General features: G+C 31.8%; 2 protein-coding genes across 3 annotated transcripts; one reads left to right on the top strand and one right to left on the bottom strand.

Moving 5' to 3' along the window:
- Window positions 1-353: 353 nt before the first annotated feature.
- On the bottom strand, window positions 354-6,720 carry LOC124355661 (cyclin-dependent kinase 20-like). Its single transcript, XM_046806826.1, has 6 exons — window positions 6,609-6,720; window positions 4,527-4,712; window positions 3,667-3,855; window positions 1,759-1,989; window positions 1,251-1,469; window positions 354-821 (listed from the first exon to the last, which is right to left on the bottom strand). Exons 2-6 carry the CDS (start codon window positions 4,710-4,712, stop codon window positions 657-659), a joined length of 990 nt encoding a protein of 329 aa, XP_046662782.1. The 5' UTR covers window positions 6,609-6,720; the 3' UTR covers window positions 354-656.
- A 3,101-nt stretch (window positions 6,721-9,821) lies between these two features.
- On the top strand, window positions 9,822-18,270 carry LOC124375218 (serine--tRNA ligase, mitochondrial). Of its 2 annotated transcripts, none has more exons than XM_046833339.1 (4): window positions 9,822-10,854; window positions 12,377-12,564; window positions 15,026-15,242; window positions 17,960-18,270. In XM_046833339.1, exons 1-4 carry the CDS (start codon window positions 10,195-10,197, stop codon window positions 18,227-18,229), a joined length of 1,335 nt encoding a protein of 444 aa, XP_046689295.1. In that variant the 5' UTR covers window positions 9,822-10,194; the 3' UTR covers window positions 18,230-18,270. The 2 variants fall into 2 exon arrangements, with proteins under 2 accessions (XP_046689295.1, XP_046689296.1); XM_046833340.1 differs by having other exon boundaries at window positions 10,720-10,854; window positions 12,426-12,564.
- Window positions 18,271-25,241: the final 6,971 nt, after the last annotated feature.

Below are 25,241 nucleotides of genomic sequence, written 5' to 3'. Positions count from 1 at the left end.
CTCTGTGTTTTTTTATTTACAAAAATAAAGAAAATGTTAAAGGGCCGTCGTTTTGCAAGCATAATTGACATTAAAAGTGGATCGTTGCAAAAGTTAAGGTGACAACAAATTTTGAGTATTAATGTAAACGAATAAATAGATGTTTCTTTCAAAAATGGAAGTTTCCCATTACTTTTTGAACAGACCTTTTATACTGTAAGTAAACCAATGTATCTATAAAATTGCAATTTTCATCAATGACTGTTTATTTGTGTTCAGTATATTTGCAAAGCTTTTGGCTTTGACAAAAACTAACACTTTTTAATATTTCCAAAAAGACCACAATCTATACAATATAAGGAAAGTAAACAAAATATTCTTAAAATTTGAGCTTTATTTGTTGAACTTTGCAATAATTCATATTCATTCTTGTAGTAGTAAAAACTATTGTAGATGTTTTTAGATGTAACTTTTAAAGTTCACTCAAATACACGTACCACCAAGGAGTAGATTAGGCAACACTTGGAGGATTACTGAAGATAACCAGCCATCTACAGTGGCTTACATCTTTATAAAAATTGGTTGGATGTAAGGAAACTTCAAAAAAAGAGTTGAACATAGATAAATTTTATAACATTCATTGCTATGCATAAGACAAATAAATAAAACTCGTCCAGTTAACCATTAACTAGCTTGTCGAGATCTCTGAACAGCTCCGAGGGTGGCTTGTCTACTCTGAGCTCTGCAGGCCTGAGACGCTGACGATGGTCTGATGGAGGTCTAGGCATCTCGTATAGCGGACAAGGCAATGGCTGTGTGTAGAAGTAGTTGTGATTCAATGCCTAAAGAATATATTGAATGAGGCTGGTGTTTTATCAACTTAATAAGCTTAACTTAACCTGATTATTTGGAAAAACACAGTTCAAGAGACGAGAGCTCATTTTCAATGTATAATATCCTAATATATATTTTTATGAAACCAATAAAGTACCCCTAAAGAAGATATTGAGACAAGTTGTTCTAGTTTATGAGATAGTTAAAATGGGAGATTTAAAAGTGTAAATAATAACTAATAATTCATATCTTTGCAAGTCATCTCTTTTTACATTAACACATTTAAAATCAACCATTAAACACTTAAGTAAAGCCATCAGCCAACAAGATAAAGGGATTTAAAATAATCTGAAAATTTCTCTATTATATAAATTAAATGCTAATTCATTTTTGTTTTCAGATTTTAATGCACTTAAGATCAGATGTAAATTCATTACCTGTCTTGCTGTAAGTCTACTACTCGGGTCGTAGGTTACCAGGGCACTAACGATTTGCAGCACAGACGGCTCTACATCGGGCACCAGTGTATCCCAGGGTTGAGGTCTGGCGGGAGGGAATGATATCTTGTTGTAGTCAGGTAGAGAAGTGATCCCTCGCCAACTGGGAGTTCCCAACCCTCTGATTACCAGAGCCAGCTGCTCTATATCACTCTCACCCTGTACAACAAAGATAAAGGATAATGCTTGATATGTTTGCAGTTCTCTTCATATTACTAATTATTTGCAACAAAATATATTATTTATGTCATTGAAGTACAATAAAACACTATGTCTATTGTATATTTTGAATATTGTGATGAAGAGTTATTCATAAAAACTGAAATCAAGTAATAATTATGAATGTATTTACAAATTTGTAAATGGACTATAAACTTTTAATATTGGTACTCATAAAAACCTGTTGTTGTTAGATGTGTATTAGAAAAACTTTAGTGATAGGACTTACAGGGAAAAGAGGAGACTTATTATACATCTCAGCTAGTATGCAGCCCACAGCCCAGATGTCTACAGAGCTGGTGTAGTTGCGGGCTCCATACAGCAGTTCTGGGGGTCGGTACCATCTGGTAGCCACCTGGTGAGTATACGGTCGGTCGGAGCATATGATCCTCCCCAGACCCAGGTCCGCAATACGCAGCTCTCCAGTCGAGCTTATCAGCAAGTTAGCTGGCTTCAGGTCCTGCACCATAGTCCAATAAAATTTTGTTTCCTTCTGTCCAATTTTATTAATTGGAATCCCATCAGTAACCCTAAGCAACATGTCTCATTTTTTACAAATGTTTCATGAAACATTGACATTTTTTAATACAATATGCATTTATTCTTGACGAAGTTTGAAGTTTATTTTTGACAATGGAAGGATTGTGAAGGAAACAGGATTTTTCCGGACATTTGCCATTGTTCAGTGAAACAAGAAATCAGTAACACTACATTTCGAGATCTGCAATCTGATCTCTTCTTCAGGTAAATAACTAACCTAATACATAATTACAAACTAGGTTAAAATAAACAAATCATACCAAAGCGTTGTGGCACACCTAAGTCAGGAATCACAACCACCATGTTGTGTGTCAACTTCACTAACTCTAAAAACATGCACTTAATAAAAAACTATATCATTAAAACTGAACTACAGAATACAGGTCACAATATGTCTGCATTCGTCTTCCAACCACCTACGACTGACCAGAGGCCACTAGCAAATGGCAATCGTCACGGCAGACAGAAACAAGATGGTGGAAATAAAAAGTAAGGGGGACAGGAATGGGTACTTTTGTTATTATTGGTTCATGCTAGATGAACTTCTTAAAACCATAATGCATTTATATCTTTACCACAGGAGAACTGACTGATTCACAGTATAGACACACCTTAGAAAAGTAATCTGTGGGGAAATATTTTAAATTAACCTTCACTGACTAATTTATGTTACTAAAGCACTGTTTTTTTCTTTCTTTTTTTAATGTTAGTTTAAGTTTAAATTATTTTGACCATACCCTAGGCTGCAATATGACATTGTCAATGATTGTAAGAATTTGAACGACAAATAAAGATTTATTTATTTATTAAATCTGAATATAATTCAATATTACTCCAAGACGGTTCACTCTGGCTTTTTTGTAACTGCCTGTAGAACCTACATTGGCTACAGCAAATCGATGCTGTCACATCTGGGCAACTTAAAGGTTGTGTAGGAATGGTATATAACTGACCAAAAATTCCAAAATATTAGCATAAAAGGATAATTTGTTCAATATGTCCAGTTTACTGTGGAGGGTGAGTGTTCGAGGTGGTGGACTTTTTAGTGTTTTAGTAAGGATGTGAGAGAGAACCATCCTCTGTCCACTTTGACTAGTATATGCTAGTAAGTGCTATGAACATTCAGAGACTTTGGGGAAATATTTTGTTAAAGTCATCATACTATCCCTTGAGTTACCCGAGACAACTATTAAACATTTTAGGAATTTATTACAATAATATGAAATTTATCTGCTCAGATTTATTCGAAATCGATTGGCTGGTTAATAAATACATAATACATTTTTATTCTCTGAGTTAATTATTTTTTAAGTTATAAATCCTAAAGACACGAAACTCAAAATCAATATACACTCTTAAACTGTGCCACATATATTGTACATTTAATGTCATGTTAGATATCTTTTGAAGAAGTTTATTAAGAAAAAAATTAATATGCAACGAGGAATAATCAGTATTTTCACTAATAACAGTCACGTTTGGAGCATTTTTTGCGGTAAAATAAACTTAAAAAAGACATGAGCAATCTAAAAGGGTGTGCCACTACAGATATATTGTGTACTACTAATTGTTACACCATAGTTAATTGTGAGTTTACCCGATGCATGATGTTGTGTGAGTGAAGGTAGTCGACTCCTGACAGTAACATGTGCATGTAAGTCTTGATGTGAGGCTCAGTAACAGGATTCTCCACGTCATGGATGACCTCCCACAGGCCAGAGGGCATCAAGTCAAACACCAACACAAACCCCACACCATGAGGGAAGTAGTCCACTAACTTCATTACCTGAATCAACATTTGATGCTTGTACATAGACAGTATTTACTGGTTTCAGTGGAGTAATTCTCTTTGTGGATATTTATAAAGTGGGGGTAGAATATATAATCACGAATAATTTGAATACTATGTTAGTACTAAAGGTTTTATTAAGAGGATGTACTTTCACAGAGATTGGAAGCACTTCATAAGTGTCACATGAAATGAAAATTATTATAGGAAAGGCAAATAAGATATTTTTAAGCATATTGGGATGTTAAAGCAGATGAGTTATTGAGTTGGGTAATGAAAGAGGAAGTTCATTATTTAACGTCCTAGTCAACATTGTAGTATATATTTAAATTGTTCTTTTTGTAATGCAATATATAACTATATGTACATACATGTATGTATGTATATATATATATATATATATATATATATATATATATATATATATATATATACATATATTAGTTTGTTACAACAATACTACGGAATGAAAATAATTATAATTAATGTTGCTCTACTTAAAAATAAATTTTTAATTTAAATGCACCAAAACTATAATGTTTAGTTAGAAAGTCTTATCCCCTCTCTACAATAAATACAATTAGGTATAGTAACAATGAAATAAAGATAGTCAAAAGTTAAGGATTTTCATATTTTACTTAGCTACTCTTTACATTTATATCTCTTACATATTTACAGTCCACTTCCTGAAGAGTTTTTATCTCTCTTATTACAGAATTCGGAATTCCTTCATCAAGTTTCTTCAGTAAGACTTTCTTAAGAGCAACTTCCATTCCAGTTTTCAGCTGCACACCACGTAATACTTGCCCATGTGCTCCCTCTCCTATTCTTCCAGTTACAGAGTAGTTTTCCATCTAAAACATTCAAATACTATTTATATATCTTTAGAATAAATTACATTTTAAAAACTATGGAATTAATATTATTACAGTGCTGTCACTTATTTAGAATTTAATCATTAATGTGATTTAATCAGGGGCGAGCTGATACATTAAACCGGAAAAAGTATGTAAGGACCAACACTTAACATGTTAACTGCAGTGGACGCATACTGCTGCTATCCAGGATGTCCTAAAGTCAGATTCTCACTTCATTTTTTAATTGATACCTTGCCCATTTTTTTAATGATTGGCAAAGTGTGTAATGGTGAACATTCTACAGATCCTGAACAAATTTCAACTATGTACTAAAACTGATTGATTAATCCGAGAAAATAGACATATTTTATGTAACTTTCATTTATAATACTCGAAATTACCTAGCTTAAGCTAATCTGACTGAAGATCTTACTAAACTTGAACCCTTTCAGTACCAATGTTCAGGTAAATGAACGTTTTAAGAACTGTACTAAGTACCAATGTCCAGTTTACCAGATGTTTAAGAAAAATTTACATATTAAAATTTTTCAGCATTTCCAAACATATCATAAATCAGTTTATATTGAAAATAAATGTTATTTCTGTTAAACATTATATATAATTCATAAATACTGCTGAGCAATAAGTAGTATTATCAACAGTTAACAATCAATAAGGCCGGACATCAATTTAAAAAAATTGATAATTTTATTTTTGTAGAAACATGATGAAAATTGGTAGATATATTGAAAATAAAGTTATTTTAGTGTTGTTGCTTGGTTTCATTGATTCTGGGAGATTTTAGGTCTACTTCTTTCAGCATGGACGTTAAAAATTATCAAAGTATATAAAATGTTAATATAAATTGGCCAATAAATAACAAAGTTATGACATTTTATAATTACTGTACGTGAACTGCTAAAAATGTCATAATTCTGGATACCACCCCTAAAAATCCTAGTATTTTTTATTTTTACTCAGAAGAAATATCTCATAGTATAAAGGTTTACAATATCACAAATCTTGTCTTTGTGCGTTTCTGACACTTGATTTGTGTTTTCCTCTTACTACAACCTTACTCTGTAACATACTAGATGGTACAGTATAGTAGCTTCTTGTACTACCTAAGTATTTATACAAAGGGAATTTACATTTGGTCTGTTATTGATCTTATTTCAAAGGATGTTTTTCATTCACCATCATCATTGATGGTCACGAAGCTTTGTTTCAGTCCGTTTGACTACCAGTTTCTTTCTTTGCATTTCTGGCATTTGGTTAGTATGTTTCCTCTTTTTACAACATTACTTTGCAGCATATGTACAAGAATATAGATACAGATTATATATAATCTGTGATTGATTGTAATTCGATTAGTGTTAAAATACAGTGATTGTAAAGAATTGCCGTTCTATGGTTCTTAATGAGAATACTTACATTATATTTTATATTTAAACTAAATATGAGTCCATAAATTTTATAAGCAACTATATAAATAGTAAAATTGCCATTGTGTACTTTTCTTAAAAAAATATTGTTAGGGATTTCATTGAAGCCTAAAACATATTATGTATTTACAATTACACTATTCCAGATTGCCTACAATACTTAAAATAGTACCATATGAATACAGACTTGTTACACATTTTAAGTTGTACATTGTAAGTCTTAAGTTTTACATTAAGTAAATACACTATTTACAATTTATACATAAATTAAAATATATAAAAATAAATCTTGTAAAATCATCTGTTTTATATTTTTTATAATGATTCAGGAATTAACACCAAATTGTAATATCTATATTGTGACATTTTACTTTCATATCATTTGTAGATACTTCGGTAAAAATACGTTTTTGGCTAAGTAATTTATCTTAAGGTAAATTCCACTTGCCTTTACACTTAGTTAACATAACTATAAGAAACAAAAATGCCAACGGCATTATCAAATGATCATTATTGTTATTTTAGTGGTTACCTAGTTACTATGACAACTAGAACTAGAACGGATCTTTTGCACTATCAGGTTAAACAACATAACATGACTCTATACCAACGTAAGTATTCTTATAACAAAAAGCACGCACACATTGTTATATAAAAAAGTGCAATGTCGAACTATAATTTGAATGCAACTTAAAGATGACAGCGTCGTGGGTGTAGCCAAAAGAATAACACCGGTAAGACGCGGTAAGCATGTCAGTAACGCACATAAACCAATTGATGGTTCACAACAGTATTACAGAGTTTATACTCATAACTAGTTACAATATTATTTATGATCGCGCTTTGTACAAAAATATATATTTGGGCAGTGATATCTAATTCTAAGCGGTGATGATGTTTGATGGTTATAGAGTTACTGGTATAACGGTATAATTTCCAAAATACTTGTCAAAAATCCAAATTATGAATTATAATGTACTGTGTCACATATTTTCTTAATATATTTGTTAAAGTAGCCATATACGTGAATTTCATAATTCGACACATATTCAGTGCTTGAGTTGAGGCGACGTTTTTGTACATCTCTCTGTTTTGCTATCTCATTTATTAAAAGATTGAGCGCTGTTTCAACAACAATAATTGCCATATGTATTGTATTTTTTTTGTCACCAGTTTGTACAATGAATTTATCAAACGCAATAAGAAGGAGAGTTAAACCACCCTTTTGCCGCTCCCCATCACCAATTCGATGGATCTCCCTTCCCCACACGGAAAATAGGAAGAGGTTAAAGATCTTGTGTCAACAGGCTAAGAAGTCCTAACTTAACTTGGGGACCAACGGCTTAAAATGTGACTTCCGAACCACCTTCAGAGACCGGGTCGCCAGCTGCTTGCAAGGTCAGGATCACTCAACGCAATAACAAAAACAGCACTACCAAGGTGTTACGTACGAGACTGTAATTACAGGAGCAACGGGATATTTCATGTTAATCTCAAATGATCAATCAAACAAAAATGTATTCTTTTGCGATTCAGTAGAAAGGGCTTTCGCTGTCGTCACTGACACATAGAGAGTAGATAAATAGATCTCTTATACCTTTATATAATGTTTAAGACTATATATAATAACACAATTTAATTAAATATAATAATTTATATTTAACAATACATAATAATTAAATTTTATATTAATGTTTTATATAATGTTTAGCCTGATTAAAATCTGGTTTCAAAGTAACAAGCCAGTTTCATGTAACTTTTTCATCAGTAATTTATTCAAACTTTTACCACTGTTCTTCCTTTTTCCGCCCTAGGAGGCCGCATAGTTTACCTAATGGAAGCCCGTGGTACAAGGTCGAAGTTAATGACAAACAGTGTAACGGTCACAGAAAGAATTTGAACCTGCGCTACTCTAGTCTGAAAACTGTCTCCCGTACCTAAAAAAAACGCACAATTAAAACACTATTTCGCTAACTCATGTATTAAAAGATTGAGCAATGTTTCAACAATAACTCCCATATGTATCGTAATTTTTTTATCACCAGCCTTAAACCAGTACATCATCGGCTTTTATAGACCAATTTCACACGAGGCATAAAATGTTGATGAATTGCTGGAAAACGCTGTTGGCTTTGGAAGCGAAATTTGGGATCCCTTTCAGATGACTAACAAAAGTTTCGGCCTTCTACTGAGATCCCAGTTTCCCTTCCCAGCCTCATTCAACAATCGTCTCTTTCAAAACATGGATAAAGAAAAGTGTTTATTTTTTATAATGCTTCGCTGTTCCAAGCTATAAGACGACACAAAATAGTGTTGGGATGTCCTCAAAGCTTAGGGAAGATGTTATAAATATGATTAATTATTACAGTGTATCCAAAAGATCATTAAAAGAAAAGTGGTGGAAAATTAGCTTGTTTCTTGATTCAACAACTTGGACCTACACTATTTCTATTACAAGTCGTTCGGTGTGAAAGTCGCACATTTTTTGCAATAACAATGTCAATATCATCAGAACTAAAACAATGGATATATGTATTCAAGCTAAGTTGAGACGAGTAAACCGGTACCATGCGCCAAAAGTGCCTGGGCCATGCACTCGTGGAGCGTAATTTTGGCACTTTGGCGCTTGATGTCAAAGTCGGCCACTCCGTGTAAAAATACCAATGCTTATCCGTTGTTTGCACTTTGCAGGTTTGTCGCTTGTGTGAAATCGGCCTTTAATTTCATATTTGTAATAGCAGACCTGTAAAAGATTACATTACTTGGATTTTTGACATTAGTGGTAATATTTATTGACGTTGAGCTAAATTTTTTGTCATTTGTTGAATGAAGACTGTCTATTTTGAACGCTTATACCAAGTCGTTATGAATTGTATTATTGCGCAAAAACTAAAAAAATACAAACTCTTTATAGCTTAACACATATTTTAAAAGTCTGTTATATTTTTCAAGGTCGAAGCAGTTGTGAATGTTGAGTTTAGTTCCAGTTCACCTTCCCCTTATGCAGCGTCTTAATGTGATGCTGTTACTGTACAGACTTCACTCCTGAAATCTGGAGTTATGTTCGTTGGAAGAGATAAAAAAAGCTGGCGACATAGCACAAACTGAACTAATTACATCTGAGACACTTAGTCCATAAAATATTGTGTAATCTAGGAGAAGAGGGTCTGACGAGACAATGAGAATACGTATTTTAAAATTGTAAAGTCGTTAAGAAAGAAAGTAGCCCACAGAATATATATTTTTAAAACTTCATAAATATAGTTATGTTAGGCAAAGGAGTTTTGAATTGAAGAGCTAATTCCCAGCATTCTGAAACGCTCTAATTGATTTGGCGAGTAAAATTGACATTGCAATATTCATGGAAATGAACCCATTTTTATTCATCGTTAAAAGGTCTATGTGAAACTTATTTCGAATAGTATAAATGTATTGTAACATTATGACACTGGTACGCCAAAGTGCCAATAACAACGTATCTTGAAGTTACGGGAACAAAATCTAAAGCCGGTCAATTGTCAAAATGTAAAAAAATCTAATTTTTTCCTCATAGTGTAATACTGTAATTTATCTGGTAAACACTTTTAAGTGCTGGAAGTATAAAAAAAGTGTACTACAGATAACAGCCTGCTGTGCTTTTATAGGTAACGTTATGTAGATCATTTGATTGCTACTAGAAAGTCTGATTCTAGAACCTATAGAACCACAACCACAGAGCCAGTGTAGTGTAGTGTTTTAATAAAAAAAAGTGGAAGTTAGGTTATGTTTGATTGTTGATACTTAAAAATAATTTGGTGTAGTGTTGGCCTACTTGTGTAATAATGAATTCTACAATTTTCGCAGACCTACAAGAGTTGTAAAATTGTATTATCGTGTATGTATTTTTTTCTACAGTGTTTGAGTTCTTTGGAAATACATTTGTAACTGGTTACAGTTCAGACTTCAATGATCCTATAGGTATAGGTTCAGATTGGAAACTGTGTAATGTAGATTAGATACTTAAAATAAAAATAGACGTTTGTTTGTCTGCTACTATGTTTTTGTTAACACTTTACCAAAAAAGTTATTATTCAGTTGAACTATTTATGTATAAACAGGTAATAAATTATAACTGTAGAAGATTTGGAATGTTTAAGTGCTGTTCTAGGCCTAATAGACATACAGAAGATTACTGCTTTCCCTCTCCACAATTGGATGAATTGTATCTGTGTAATTCCAATAATAAAGAAGAAATCAATACAAATATTATTAATAGAAAAGGCGTAGGTGACATTAACAAGGTACTACAACTTCATGATGAACTAAGATTACAGCCAGATAATCCATCAATTAAATGTTCATTAACAAAAGAAATGCTTAAAATACCAAATAGAACTCATCCTGAAGTTATGAACTATGGTGAAATGCCACATATTGTGAAGTTTTTAGGTGATAAGAAACATTTTAACTTCAAGCCTAATGAATTTCATACTATTACCAAAAAATTAAACTTATTAAGAAATGATCTTAGCAACTTTACAGGTCACAGAAGTTACTTTTTTACTGGTCAGCTTGCTGAAATGGAATCAGCGTTAATAAAATATTCCTTGAGTAAATTGCTCGATAATGGATTTCAAGCAGTGTCTGTACCAGATATCTTAGATAGAGCCATCATTGAAAGTTGTGGAATGGAAACGCAGGGAACAAGAAGTCAAGTAAGTTACAATAGAACAAACCTTTAATTCATTAAATGCACTTTTTGATCTAAGATGTTCATTCATTCTTGTAGACAGAGAGAAAGAGTGGTAATTGTGAACGTAACGATCGAAGTGGCAAAGACGAGTTTCGCATTATTAACATATTGCTATCATCCTCCTGAACAAAACAATATAAGGTTTCAAGGGATGCAGAAGTCAAATAACGAAGTTATACAACATTAAAACTGGAACTAATTTTCTCAAACACAGTAATATTTCATTGTTCTATGAGCATCACGTGATCTTATTATAATTGTGAATCAACCGCGTATTGGTTTCTTCATCATTGGATATGTCAAATAACAATAATGCTGAAGTCAGGGGAATTCAACCCAAATAAAAGATGTTTTGTTAAATTATACCCTCTAAGACTAAAAGTTCATGTCAGCCTAACCCTGACACAAGTGCCTCCGGTCATCAGTAAGGACTACGGCAGCACCTTAGATGCTGTTCCGCGCTGATTGTGACATACGAAAAACTTACCTTGAGGTAGTACCTATCACTAAAGTATCAAATTCTAGACGGTCTGATCACAAATACACCTGGCATTACTGTTAGCTAGGAAAAGAAACTAACAAAAGAAACAAATATTGTAAATTTACCTAACCATAAATTCCTTCTTATCTTTCTAGAAAAGTAGTGCTACTTTTAATGTTCACAAAAATTCATTATTTGTCATTTTCATTCCCTAAACCTTACATTGTTTTGTTTAAGAGGTCAATTGCAATAGGTCAATAACGCCAATCTCGTTACCGGTCTGGATAAAAATAAATTTGTTATCAATCATATGTTACTTTGGTTATTTAAACACATATGACAGAAACAGTCAAATAATCGTAAAAAGTAAGTGCTCTGTGTTATAGTGGTAGCATGCTCACTTGAGAAATGAGAAATCTGGGTTCGAGTGCTGGCAGAGAAAGTACTTTTTGTGATTCAATCTTAATTGAAATTAAATTTTAAGCTATTGCCTTTTTTACAGCATCATTACAAAAAAAAAAAAAAAAAAAAATGGGTCCAGAATGCTGTATTAAATGAAGAATGCGGTAAGTTATATATTTAAAGTTATTTACTAGCTTCTCTCATATGTAATAAACAAAAAGCCTTTGAGTTTCACAGGAGGACAATTTAGAAAAGACTTGTTCATACTCTAGATTGATGCTCAAGTGACCTATTTTATTTCATCAGAATAGTCAGAGAGTAATTAGCTTTAAGCTATCAGGGTGCAGAATATGGCAGATGTGGTAAAATGAAATGAAATGAAAAATGACTTTATTAGAGGCGAAGTTAGGACTATAAAGTCCTCAATATGACACCCTATATATTGATTGGTATGTGAGCAATCAATTTATAGTATTCAATATTCCTTGTATCACATACCATTTGTCTTAAATAAATATTCATAATTTATTGTAAGTTAATCTGAACATTATTTGATTATAAATTGGATTTAAAAAATATAATTTACTTCAATGATTTACAGGTGTATAGTTTAAGTCCTGAACATTATGAGAATGACAAATGTTTGTCAGGCACGGCAGAGATGGCTCTGGCAGGTTACTTGATGAACAAAGAGTTGTCTCAAGATGAGTTACCACTGCGTCTGGCTGCTGTTAGCAGATGTTTTCGAGCTGAGACCTCTAGAACATCTGATGAGAGAGGAATATACAGGTGATATTAACATTTTTTTATATATTCTTAAAAAGCTATAGTAGCCATTTTTTTCCAACAAATGTTAAAAAATGACTTTGCTCTATATTTAACATGTGAAAGTTTAAAAAATCAGCAAAGGCTGTAATTTAATGCATGATTGTCATTTGGAATAGGTTTTTCTAGACTTTTCTTATAATTTATAACTGCCGTACATCTGCATGCAGTACTGATGAACAAGGTACATTAAATGGAAAATAATTCATTGCAATTACTAATAGGAAAGATCCAAGAACAGATCCATGTGTCACACCAATTACAGTATTTTCTAAATCAGGCTTATCTCTGTGTTGAACAACCATTTGTTTCCTCTCCTTTAAATAGGATGCAAATAGTTTAAGTTCAATGTATCTGACTCCATAAGCAAATAGTTTAACTAATAGTAACTTATGGCATTTACAGTCAAATTGATCAGGATTGCAGATGATGTCAATTTGTATTCGAAGTTCATCAAAACTGTATTGACAATATTTGCAACTGCTTGTACAGCATTTCTTTCAGGTATAAAACAAAATTGCTCCTCACAGTAAAAGACAACTTTTTGTATAGTTTGTATTTGTATACTAAAATTTGGCACTAGAGAGAATGGTCTCTAACTAGATGGACTCATTTTATCCCCTATTTTTATAAATTGGGAGCCACTTTAAAATGTAGTGATTTTGTGGTAAATACCTTACTTTAAAATCATATTACACAATGTTTTCATTGGTTCTACAATTTAAGAATAATCTCCCTTATGGCATAATTTGAAAACCCTTAGTAATCTTGACTACAAGAAGAGCTTAAAATGATACAATATTTAACACATCTAAAACTTTGATTCCTTGCCACTTAAAAATGTTACAATCTATATTACGATCTATGATAAAATTATTCATAAATTCTAAGGCAAAATTATCAAATACACTATTGTACAATATTTATACTTTTAAAATCCAACACTGTAACTATATCAACAAAATAGTTATTAAATGATTTAGAATCAATAACTACCGTATATCTTGATATTGTGTATCTTTAAAATGCTTATGTATTTTTATTGTAGTCTATATTAAAATTTTAAGGAATACTATCAAGAAATACTTAAAACTGTTGAATGAAAGTTTTTTCAAGGGGTATCCCTATCCTATAAGGATTTTCCTTTAACCCATTAGGGGTAGACACACGCACTGACTTTGTGAACACGCTCTACCAGGTCTGAATGCGTAGTCACACGCTGATTAGGTAGTCTGCATTTGACTTAAAACTGTTTTATTTAGTTTGCTATATCTCCACTAGATATAGTTGGGTTGTTCATTAATAAGTTGATCTTTGCTATACTTCAGGAATCTAATCTACTCCTATAGAAAGCAATAATAAACAACTCAACGTCCCCGATGTTGCCCCGGCAGTTTGTTCTTCTGCACTCCTCAAGACTGTTAGTCACTGAAACTACTCTTCATAGTCCACCATACTCTTATCTTATTTGGCTCTCCCCATTAAAAATAGTTTACTTTAACCCACACCTCTCTTTGATTAGTTGTTTCTTATTCACATAAAACAAGTCTATATTTTTTCCTTCTTTAAGACAATGAAGGTGTCAAGTCTTCAACTCTTTAGCTGAAGACAACACACTTTTGTGGTTATATGTATGGCCAGACTCTCAAATTGTGTAATATAATGAGCCTGTGCATTAAGAAGTATCTAGTCAGAATCTCGGACAACCTTTTGGCCCTGACGCTGTCTACTGCTTGTGACGAGAGTATTAGCTGGTACTCTAACTCTAAGAATAAAGACATATTCATGCTGGTAGATTAGCATGTAGCCAGAGAATAGGCTGTCTGCTCATTAGACACAATTCAAAGTAGCTCCTCTTGATTGTCGTTTCTATCCCATCACACTGAAAATTGTGATCAGGACAATAGCCAGGATAACGAATGTAAAAATTTCAACAGAAAGGACGTTGAAATGTGTGGGTTTGAAGAATGAAGCAATGTTGCATCAATGTGTGTTGGATAGATGGCATTTTAGATATATTCTGTATCACATGTCAATTAAATAATCCTTCACTGAGTCCTTTGGGCTTCTTATACCCCCTAGGGTGGCTTAGTTTAAAAGAAAAAGACATAAACTTGTGAACTAGAGTACGGTACTCATGGAGTGTTTCTAAAATAGTTACCATTAGTGCTGTTATTGTTGGTTTAAAGTCTTCTAGGGAATTGGTGGTCCCCATAGCTCACTGCTGGTATGAAATAACCAAGTGAACATCTTTATCTTAAATACAAAAGTAATAAAATAAAGATTTTCACAGACAGCTGCTCTGAAGACTTTGGTCTTTTGTTTCTTCAGGTTAGAGGTTGTATAACACTTGATATTTTGCACTTAAACTGTTTAATCTTGTTTACAATTGTGTGATTTACATCAAATTAATTTATTTTTCCAGAGTGCACCAGTTTACCAAAGTGGAAATGTTTGGCGTCAGTGAACCGGAAAAGTCAAGCGAACTACTTGAAGAGTTCAGAGAGTTTGAGGAGAGGCATTTTGCCAGCCTTGGCCTACACCTTAGGGTTTTAGACATGCCACCTCACGAGTTGGGAGCTCAGGCCTATCGCAAGTATGATGTGGAGGCGTGGTTGCCAGGACGAGAAATGTGGGCTGAGGTTTGTCCACTTTGTTATAAACATAACATAATGACATATATCATTAAGACGTTTAAGACGTTGGAATTTGAGTCTGAGTTAGAGATAGCGCAGGTTTGACTCCTGTCTGTTACCGTTGCACTTTTTATCAGTACCATCGACCTTGTACTGTATCGACTCTCATTTCGGTGTGGCTTCTCCTTTAAAAAAAATAAATAAATAAAATAAAATTAAAAAATATGCTTACAGCTATGAGACAAAAATTGACAATAAGGTTTCAAAGAACCGTTAGGCACTGTATATTTATTTATAAGTGAAATATAAAATTATGTTTTGGAACATCAATATTGTTTGGTAGCAAATACATCAACTCATCAAAGAGTAGTTAATTTATAGCAGATGTTTAAATAATGATATGCAGAAATAATAGAAAAATACTGAGCATTTTTAATATTTGGATATAGGTTTAGATTTTTGGATCTGGACTTCATCTCCCTTTTATAAATTTTTTCAATGTTTTATAGATCAAACGATTAGTAAATATTATAGTAAGTTTTAATTCCCCTATTGTTATACCAATACCAAATAGTATAGCAATGTTGGCAATTATTAGCCTAAAAATTACAAATTTTACATTTAAAAAACATAAAGAAACAGTGAATTTATAAAAAAAGTCAAATGTTTGACATGTTGTTTGTCATGTTTGGTCAGTGTTCCAATGAAAATTTACTTGTTAAATAAAATAATTAGTTTCTAAATGACAGAGTTTTTAATGATGGTTTAGTAATTGAAACCCATTAAGTTCTATAATTCCCAGGATATTGTTTACAGATTAAATTGTTACTTGGAATGATAATTCTTGAATTAAAATATATTACTTTACTTAGTTAACCTTGTTTTAAGATTCTTTAACTGTTAGTTAAGTGTTAAATTATTCAAAATCTAAACATTTTCATGTCCCAATTTTTTGGAATCTTCTCAGGCCACAGAAATATTTCCATGAATATTCCCGTTTCATAAGTTCCCTCTCATTGGGAATATTTTGGCCAACATCACTATTCAATAGTCTAGAGCTGTGAGTCATATTTAACCTATTTAACCCTTTTCATGCTATGGTCTGATATATCAAACAATTAACTTTTCTTACTTTTGACCCTCAGATTTCTGGAGAATGGCTGGACCATTTGGTTAATTCTTTTTCTTTTTTTAATAGTTATTGAAATCCGAAGAAAGGTTTACTTAAAGAGAAAGATCAGAAAAGTTTTCCGGAACATTTTAGAATCTGGTAAAATAATTTAAATATCTGTGTTTGACAAACCAAATTAAACTGATACTAAACAGCTGTTGATACTCTTAACAAAGTTAGTTCGGCAAAAAGGCTGAAATATTTGTTTGCTTTTAAATTTTAGAAAAATATATTAAGTATAAAGTCCTTGATCAGTAGTTTACGCATAAAGCAAAGAAAAGTTATTATGTAACTATTACCCCATATTGTGCCAGTGACGAATTAAAGAAAACTTTGTAAAATATTTAAAACTGGTTGGCTTCCTTGACATTGTGATATGGCATTTTTTTCTGTAGCTTAAGGAAAAACAAAGGAATAAATACTATCAACGAGCCATTCTTTCACAGGCTACAGTATGAAAACCAATGAGACTTTTATAACAACCTATTATAAACGATTATTTTGAAATGTTGCATAAACTTAGTAAAGTTTTTCCCTTATACCGGAGTAAGAAGATGCTTTTTCATATTAGTACATTTTTAAGACTTACATATGTATATGTATTTTCTTCATCGGGGCAACAAGGTAAACTCTATTATTACACTGGAAATATCTTAGATTGGAATTAGATTACAAGGGCTGGAAGTAAACACTTTGACTGAAGTAGGTCCTAGGCCTATTTAAATGTTTTCTTGATTGGGGCAACAAGACAAACTCAGCTGCATTGAAATATAATTCATTCAAACCAGAGATGGGTCACAATTTCCCCTAACCTCATCACCTTAACTATGCATGCTGAAATAATACGTACCTGTTGTATGCCTACTTAAGTTCGAAAAATAACATAGGACTCCACCATGTTACATCATAAGTAGGTTACCGATTTCAATTTTGAAAATTGCGTGCCATGGGCAACAGCTAGTAACAATAATAAAAATTATAATGAAAAAATTAAAAGGCTTTTGTGTGAGTATTAACGTTATTTAAACAATTGTATCTTTCATAATTCTTTCAACAAGCTAAAATAGAAACATAAAATGTGTTTAAGGTTTTAATATATGAGGGTTAAAAGAAAGAAGGCCACCAGAACAACTGGTACTTAAGGCTTTTTTCAATCCCAGCTACATTTGAACAAATATTATTTCTTTCTTAAGTTTGGTTAAGTTAATTGGGTTGGAAGAGTTGAGTTCCCTTGATTGCTTTGTTTGTGCTTCGGTATGGTAATGGTTGTCAAGGTTTTGTGTATGAGCTTTCTTTATGCCACCTTTTATGACAGTGTGGTAGGTGAAAGTTTTGTTACGTATAATTTACTACGGTTTTTTAATTCACCCGATGTGGGGAAATAGAAGAATAACATTACAGTTCAAAGTTATTCTTTTCTAAGTTTTATTTTCCGTCACTTGTTTCTTTCTCGCAGGTTTTCTTTCATCTTTGATACATACTAGCAATATAAAAATAAAATGTACTATTTGTGTTCAAGATTGTTTATGAAATGTTAGAACAAATTTTTCAGTTATCGAGTTGCAGTGACTGTACAGATTATCAGTCACGGAGGCTGGGTATACGCTGTGGAGACACACACTTGCACACTGTGAACGGAACTGCGTGTGCTGTGCCTCGTCTGGTTATCGCCCTGTTTGAGACACACCAGCAGCCCGATGGCTCAGTTCTGATACCACCTCCTCTGCAGCCATTCATGGGAAACTCCTCTGTTATCAGCAAGGATACCACCAAGCACATTCCTCGTTTGAGACCCATTAAAAGGCAGACTCTAAAGTCATGATAGTTGATAAGTGAATTTGTTATTAAATTTTTTAAAAGATGCTTATTGTTTCTTTTTTTACATTTGTCTTATGGGTAAACATGATGGAAATGAGATATTAGCTGAATAAATAGACTTGTAAAAAACAAGTACATTCATATGAGATTTTTATTCACAGAGTAAAAATAAAATAAAGTGGGAAGTCAATATTAAAAGCTGGTGGCAATATTTGACTTCAGTGCTCTTTTACTTGTAGTACACTCACTTGCTTATCGGAACTTGCTATAAAACTTAACTTGCTGAACAAAAATGAATGAATCATGTGTCAAGATATCTTGAGAAAGATTTCAACTGGTACAATTTTGCATGAAACTTTATTTCTACATAGAAAAGAATGAGTTCTATGATCCCACTAATATTATAAATGCGAAAGTTTGAATGTTTGGATATTTGGATGTTTGGATGTTGGAAGTTTGTCCTCGAATCACGCTGAAACTGCTATACGGATTGTGCTGAAATTTGGAACAGGTATAGCTTTTAGTCTGAATTAACATTTAGAGTGCTTTTTACCACCCATAACACATTCATTTCACCAAATAAAGTCGAATTCAAATTGAAAAATTAGTTTGTTTACATTCGGATGTCATGATAAGAACAAAATGTATTTTGACAGCTGTTGACAGCTATAGTTCGACAAACTTTTTGAAACATCTGTTTACATTTGAATTTTATCAATAATAAGTAAACAGTGCTTGATCGGTAGTGTAATGCAGATAGTAAATGAAACATTAATATATAAATTTTACTCCAGATTGTGCCAGTGACAAATTAAAATCATCTAATGCATTAAATACTGTTATAAAACTAACCTTAACAACCTAACCTTAACTTGAACAAAGTTATGAATGTTTTCACATAAGTTACTTCAAACTGGTGGGTTTCCTTGACATTATGATATTACATTTTAACAATGGCTTACGGAAAAACAGAGAAATGAATACTAACATACCTTAATGATTCATTCTTTCCCTGGCTACAGTCCAAAAAACAAGTGTAATGCAAAACTTTAACAACGATTATTTTGGAATGTTGCATAACCTTAATAAGGATTTCCCCCTTATACCGGAAGACATAAGAAGTAGGTAGGACTTCCCCTAGGTCGTAATAGGCTTTTCAGTCCTAGCAAACTCAACTATGCCAACACAATTTTGACCAAAATAGATTTCCGAGAACTATGTAATCGAACATATATAGTATTTTAATCGAGGCAATATGGCAAGCTAACCTGTGACATAGTAGGAAAGTGAATTTAAACAGTCTTAAGTAGGCACTTTTTAACCGAAGTAGGCATCTAGGTCCTATGTAAGTATATATATTTCTTCTTCGTCAGAACAACAAGGCAAACTCTACTATGGTACTGGAAATATCTTAGACCTGAAATATATGACAAGGACTGGAAATATACGCTTTTTGACCAAAGTAAGTTTCCGAGACCTGTGTGATCCGAGATTTGTGTTTTCTTGATCGGGATTACAAGGCAGATTAAGCTGTGACGTTTTGTACATAATTAATTAGAACCAGAAATGCTCCTACAAGTGCCAAACATGATATAATAATTAAGTTAAACTCTCATACTATTTACCACGAACTTAAATAATATCTATCTGATGTATGCCTACTTACGTTTTAAAATGTTTGTAGGACTCCCATCATATTACATCATAATTGCTTTTTACTTCGGTTCTAAAAATTGTGTGTGAAGCCACGGGTAACAGCTAGTGGTTCTATAAGTCCAACCATAGAAATTGGGTGACTGTCATTGATGTCTATCACTCAGTAGACTAACGAAATTTGTCTTGTCTGCTGGGAGGATGTAAAAATTTCTTATCTTTATGATTGTATGTCTGTCATCTTTCTACAAGACATCTACAGAATGAAATGAGCTATATAAATTTGAAATTTTGCACACAACCTTAGTGACATCTGTCACATGACAAGTGGTGTGGCCTACTGATTTAAAACATGTTTTAAGTACTAAAAAGCTTTTAATTTTTTGTTCAGGTGCTTAATTTAATTTAGATACATGCTTATCTCCTTTGCAATGAATTAAGATAAAAAATTGTCAGCAAAAAAAAAAAAAAAAAAAAAAAAAAAAAAGAAATTGATTTTGCAGCTTTTCTTTTTTAGTGGGATGAAAAGTTAACATCACCAAAACTTGACCAAGAATATCAGGAAGAATGATGTTATAAAAGGTCAAACACCACGAGATATTCCAATAAAGAATAGTGAACGGTAGTTAGCTGGTGGGATGGGCGACAGATGATGCCAGCATCAGTATGCGGGCTAGTACCCAGCTGGGCCGACGTGACGGGCAACTCAACATGGGTCAAAAATGTTTACTGTGTGTTATAACACATGGAATACATTTGATTAAGAAGATTAATTATTTCCACAATCTATAAAATAACTAGAAAAGTTGTTCAGTCATTTTTCATTTGTTTATGGATTTTCTGATGTACAACTTTAAATTGATTGAATTTTGTAATTGACTTGATAAAAAATTTATTTTTCAATATTGAAGCCAAACTACTAATCTCTACAAGAAAGAATGAGATTTATTTCCCAAAATATACACAGTTACAACGAATTTCTTTGAATAACAAACACTGAAATGACTGATAACATTCATATATCTATCCATGGCTGATCTCAGATTCGTATTCTCAATAATCCAAATTCTGTAAAAATAGCATAAACAAGAACTTACTTAAAAATCATTAACTATTTCACAAATTTAAGATAGTTGAATATACTTTATAACATGAAAAATATGTAGGTATCCTAAAAGACTTGCCTATGGGGAGAATACCTTTACACTAATGATAGATATAACTAGAGTCAAGCGTACAGAAATTAAAAAAATTTGTAGCTTAATTTTACTGTATGTAAAATACTACTTTTATTAAGATCAGACTAAAACTAATGCTTGTATTATCACTAAATAAAATTAAGAAAAGGAATTATTCCAATACTCAGAATCTTGACTATTATATTTTATCTTTATTACTACTATAGAGAAGAAATACAACAATGCTAGGTAGATAGGTAATAGCTAAAATAGATTGAAGCTATCTGAAAAGTTGTTAATTAAAGGTTTTATTATTAACAATGGTACGCCAAGAGTGGCTAATAAGCAGACATAGTAGAATATTCAAATAGAGCTATAATGTATAATAACCAGTTTTGAGTTGGAGTTGTGATGAGACCAATAAAGTGTATAAAAAGAATGTCTAATACAATAATTTTAACACTACTACTGAGCAACTCTGTGCCTGACTATTTGTACCTTTGGTTGAGAACATGTATGTATATCAATACTGCTATAGCTTTAATATACAATGTTAACACTTTGACTTCTAAATATTCCTGAGGAATCCAAAATCAAACAAAATTTGTGGGAAAATAAGTTTAGAAACATTTAAAATTATGATAAAGACCAGTTAAGAAACAACATATGAAAATGTTTGTGGTCAGAAATTAATCAGACTATTTTGGCAAGAGGAATTTCTTATATCCAGATGGCAGATTGCATCGAAAGTAAAAAGTAACTGGTCAATAAAAAGTGAGTTATAAAATAAAACTAAATAAAAATGTTATTCAAAAGTGTTTATCGTTATAGATAGGAGAAAGCTTCATAAAAAGAAAAGTAAAAGTTGTGGCAAAATGTAATAACTGAAATATTTATGCACAAAAATTAGCAGCAGAGAAGGGTGATTTCATACTTTTCAATCTAACTGTTTATCAAAATAAAGTTATATTAAATTTTTAATTGAAAACGTTTTATATCAATGAACACATTTTTTGTATCAGTGTTTTTATTATTAAATAAATTAACAAGTAATCCTTATGGCAAAACTAGGATAGATTGGCCGATAACAGGCTGTAATGATTTTAGCTCAAAGAGCAAGTCTTAATTAAACATGTAGTAGTATTATTTTAACTTCTAAAATCTTTTGACTCAAGTTAACAATAATACAGATTAGGTTAACAAATTTATTATATTTTGTTTATTTTTAAGATCACAACGAGTTGGTTTTCTAAAAAGAAGTTACCGTACCATGATTGTAAACAGAATAAAAATATATTTGTAAAGTTCTGTATTTTTATTAAAACACTATTACATTTTTCACATACACTGTTATAAGACTTGAGAGCTGCATCATAAAAGGTAGCTGCATCAATTTTATTGAAAATTCAACAATAAAATAGTAAATAATTTGGTTTGTATCCTACTCTTATCATATATTACTAATTTTTACACACCATTCTAGGTTTAAGAAATTAGTATTTGTTTTTATTTTGATTTACAGCCACCCAGTAACTATTTCCCATAGTTATGGGTGAAAACTAAATGTAATCATGTCTAATTTCAACTTGATTGGAATTTTGGAGGTGTATAAAACACAATGGTGCAACATATGAATTAATTTTGCATGTAGGCTCTAAAGATGTAGGCTTCTAAGTTGTGTTAATTTTGTATTGTAATTTTTATAATATTCTTTTATTAATAAGGACAGGGTAGGTCATATCAGGACAGAAGGCTTAAAGTTATGTTGTCTGACTGTGCAGTAACGCTTGATAGAGAGGTCTTAGAGACTTGAAACTTTGTACATAGTTTCCTCTTGGTCTAAGGAAGAACTGTTTGATGTCAAAAGGTCTAGGAATTGCAATGTTACAAAGGGCATTAATCCAGGAAAAGTTACAATCATTTCATTCAAGACTTTCTTCGTTAAGTTCTGTGGGTCCTTTGATACTCTCATTTTGGTTTTATTAATTTAAATAGATATTTAATTCTTTTATAATGTGTTGAACAATTTATGGTATTTCAGCAAATACATTCTGATTTCTTAAAATTTAACTATAAAAAGTTTGTTGTACATGTCTTTTCTCCTTACTGAAAGGTTTTTCTTTATATGCATTTTTATATTTAGTTTCTCGTCATTTTACTGATTGTCTCAAAACATTTTGATTCAATTCAGTTCATTGTCGAATTGTTTGAACTGCCTGGTCAAAAAGATAGTAATTCATAACAATTTTTTTCATATTAATTTAAAATTTCATACTAACTATAGAGTACTTTTAAATCTAGTACAAGTTCAAATTTGGTTGAAAAGCATCAAAAACAATAAATTGTTTGTAGTTACCGAGATATAAACTGGAAGGTATTATTTGAAAATAATTTGTTGTATGTGTTTAAACAATAAGGTGGTAATACTTGATAGGTGGTTGGATATGCCTTTTAAGGTACATTGTACATTCTATCTTGTCTTGTGAATGAGAAACATATCTTTTTTTTAATTTGTAAAAATTTGGATTTGCAGACCACAATTATGTGGAACCAAATGTAAAAAAGTGTTGAAATGCCGGTCAGTTATAAGCATGATATAGGATGAAAATATGTATCGTTTAGTGCAAAAAGGTATTAAAGGACTATTTTCAAATGAAGAGTATTGGTAAAACGTTTATAGAAACTGACAGACAACAGCCGCAGCCTAAATCTTCAGCCTCAACTCAACATTAAAACAAATTTGAATAGGTCTACAGCTAATCTGCAAATGGATTACAACGAGATTATTTAAATAGTGATCCTGGTGATTAAGTCTCTCTTGCCAATAATAAAGATGTGTCTAGTTTGGTTTTATTGTACCGTTTTACTGGCACATGAGGGGTTAGCTTTGAAATTTAAGATTTGTGAAGGTTCAAAAAGGAAACGAAAATCTTCTGAAATTAATAAACTTTAAACTAAAATAAAACTTTTTCTTGAAAATACTCACTGGATTTAAAATTAAAATAAAAACTTCTTGATGACTTTTAAGTTCAAACTTGCAATATATTCGTCACTCAAAAAATGTACAAAGTTCTCACAGCTTGTCATTTATTCAATTTTAAAAATTCAAAACTTTCACACTCTAATCTGATCTGGCAATTCTTCACTTTAATTTATCTTCAAAATTCAATTTTATTCTGTTACTAATTTCTTTACTTTACTTTAAATATCAACAATATTTGTATTATAAAAATTCTTCTATGTTAGAGAATTAAAATTACTTCTTTTCAGTGTTAGAGAATTAAAATTACTTCTTTTCAGTGTTAGAGAATTAAAATTATTACTTTTCAGTGCTAGAGAATTAAATTACTGAAAGCATCCGCAGGTTCGATGACGATTAGCAAGAAACAACTCTAAACACTTTCAAAGGCTTTATATCCTTACCACTACTACAGATCAACTGAGACGGGAGGTACGGCACGTCTACCTCACCCCACCTCTCAATTTCGTTATCAAACCTCTCCCATCTGCGATGCGCGCCTCGCTGGTAGAAGGCTTTTTTGTACTATCCAGTCCTTATCATTCTTCTGGCCCTACTCCTTCCACCGGTAATCCAGTTACCCCAAAATTACTATTTAATACAATCGGTACATTATAATCACTGGATGTGGTTGCCAAATGTTCGCGAGTGTGCTCAACAGGCAGTTTTCAAAAGCTCAGGAACCGTGAAAAGTTACTACAACTTATTAGTGACGTTAGAGTAGTATAACATTAACTCTAATGAAATGACATAAGTTCATTATTATCTGATGGTGTAAATAACATGAAACATTTAGGAGCTTTTTTTAATTTTACTTGAGGCACACTTACAGTTGATGTTAATGAAAAGTATTTAAGGTTTTCATTGAAATAAAAGGGTTATCAATTAAAATATGTATACTTAGGTATTAGGAACTGCGTATCGAAAATTCATAGCAATAAAAAGTCAGATACGCATGATTGAATTTGTAATATCACGCTTTATAGGCCTACTCTTTATTAATATGATAAATCTTTAAACCGATGTCTTATTAAATTGATAAATCAATACAGCGTGCAGCAAATTGTTGCAGTGTCCCAGAGCATCATAAAAAGAATATATAGTGCAGGAAAGTAGATCCTTCAGCTTACTAAACGTTTTCAAATACAAGGCATCATCATACATCG

This window comes from Homalodisca vitripennis, chromosome 1 (genome assembly GCF_021130785.1).
Source record: "Homalodisca vitripennis isolate AUS2020 chromosome 1, UT_GWSS_2.1, whole genome shotgun sequence".
In the NCBI taxonomy this organism is placed as follows: domain Eukaryota; kingdom Metazoa; phylum Arthropoda; class Insecta; order Hemiptera; family Cicadellidae; genus Homalodisca; species Homalodisca vitripennis.
This window is presented reverse-complemented; position numbering and strand designations above follow the sequence as displayed.

Excerpts from the sequence above, each read along its gene's own strand:
- LOC124375218 (XM_046833339.1), top strand. The coding sequence starts at position 10,195 with ATGTTTTTGTTAACACTTTACCAAAAAAGTTATTATTCAGTTGAACTA. Across the intron at positions 10,855-12,376 it reads CGCAGGGAACAAGAAGTCAA|GTGTATAGTTTAAGTCCTGA; the intron begins GTAAGTTACAAT and ends AATGATTTACAG. Across the intron at positions 15,243-17,959 it reads GACGAGAAATGTGGGCTGAG|TTATCGAGTTGCAGTGACTG; the intron begins GTTTGTCCACTT and ends CAAATTTTTCAG.
- LOC124355661 (XM_046806826.1), bottom strand. The coding sequence starts at position 4,712 with ATGGAAAACTACTCTGTAACTGGAAGAATAGGAGAGGGAGCACATGGG. Across the intron at positions 3,856-4,526 it reads AGGAAGTGGACTGTAAATAT|GTAATGAAGTTAGTGGACTA; the intron begins GTAAGAGATATA and ends ATGTTGATTCAG. Across the intron at positions 822-1,250 it reads GTAGACTTACAGCAAGACAG|GCATTGAATCACAACTACTT; the intron begins GTAATGAATTTA and ends TATATTCTTTAG.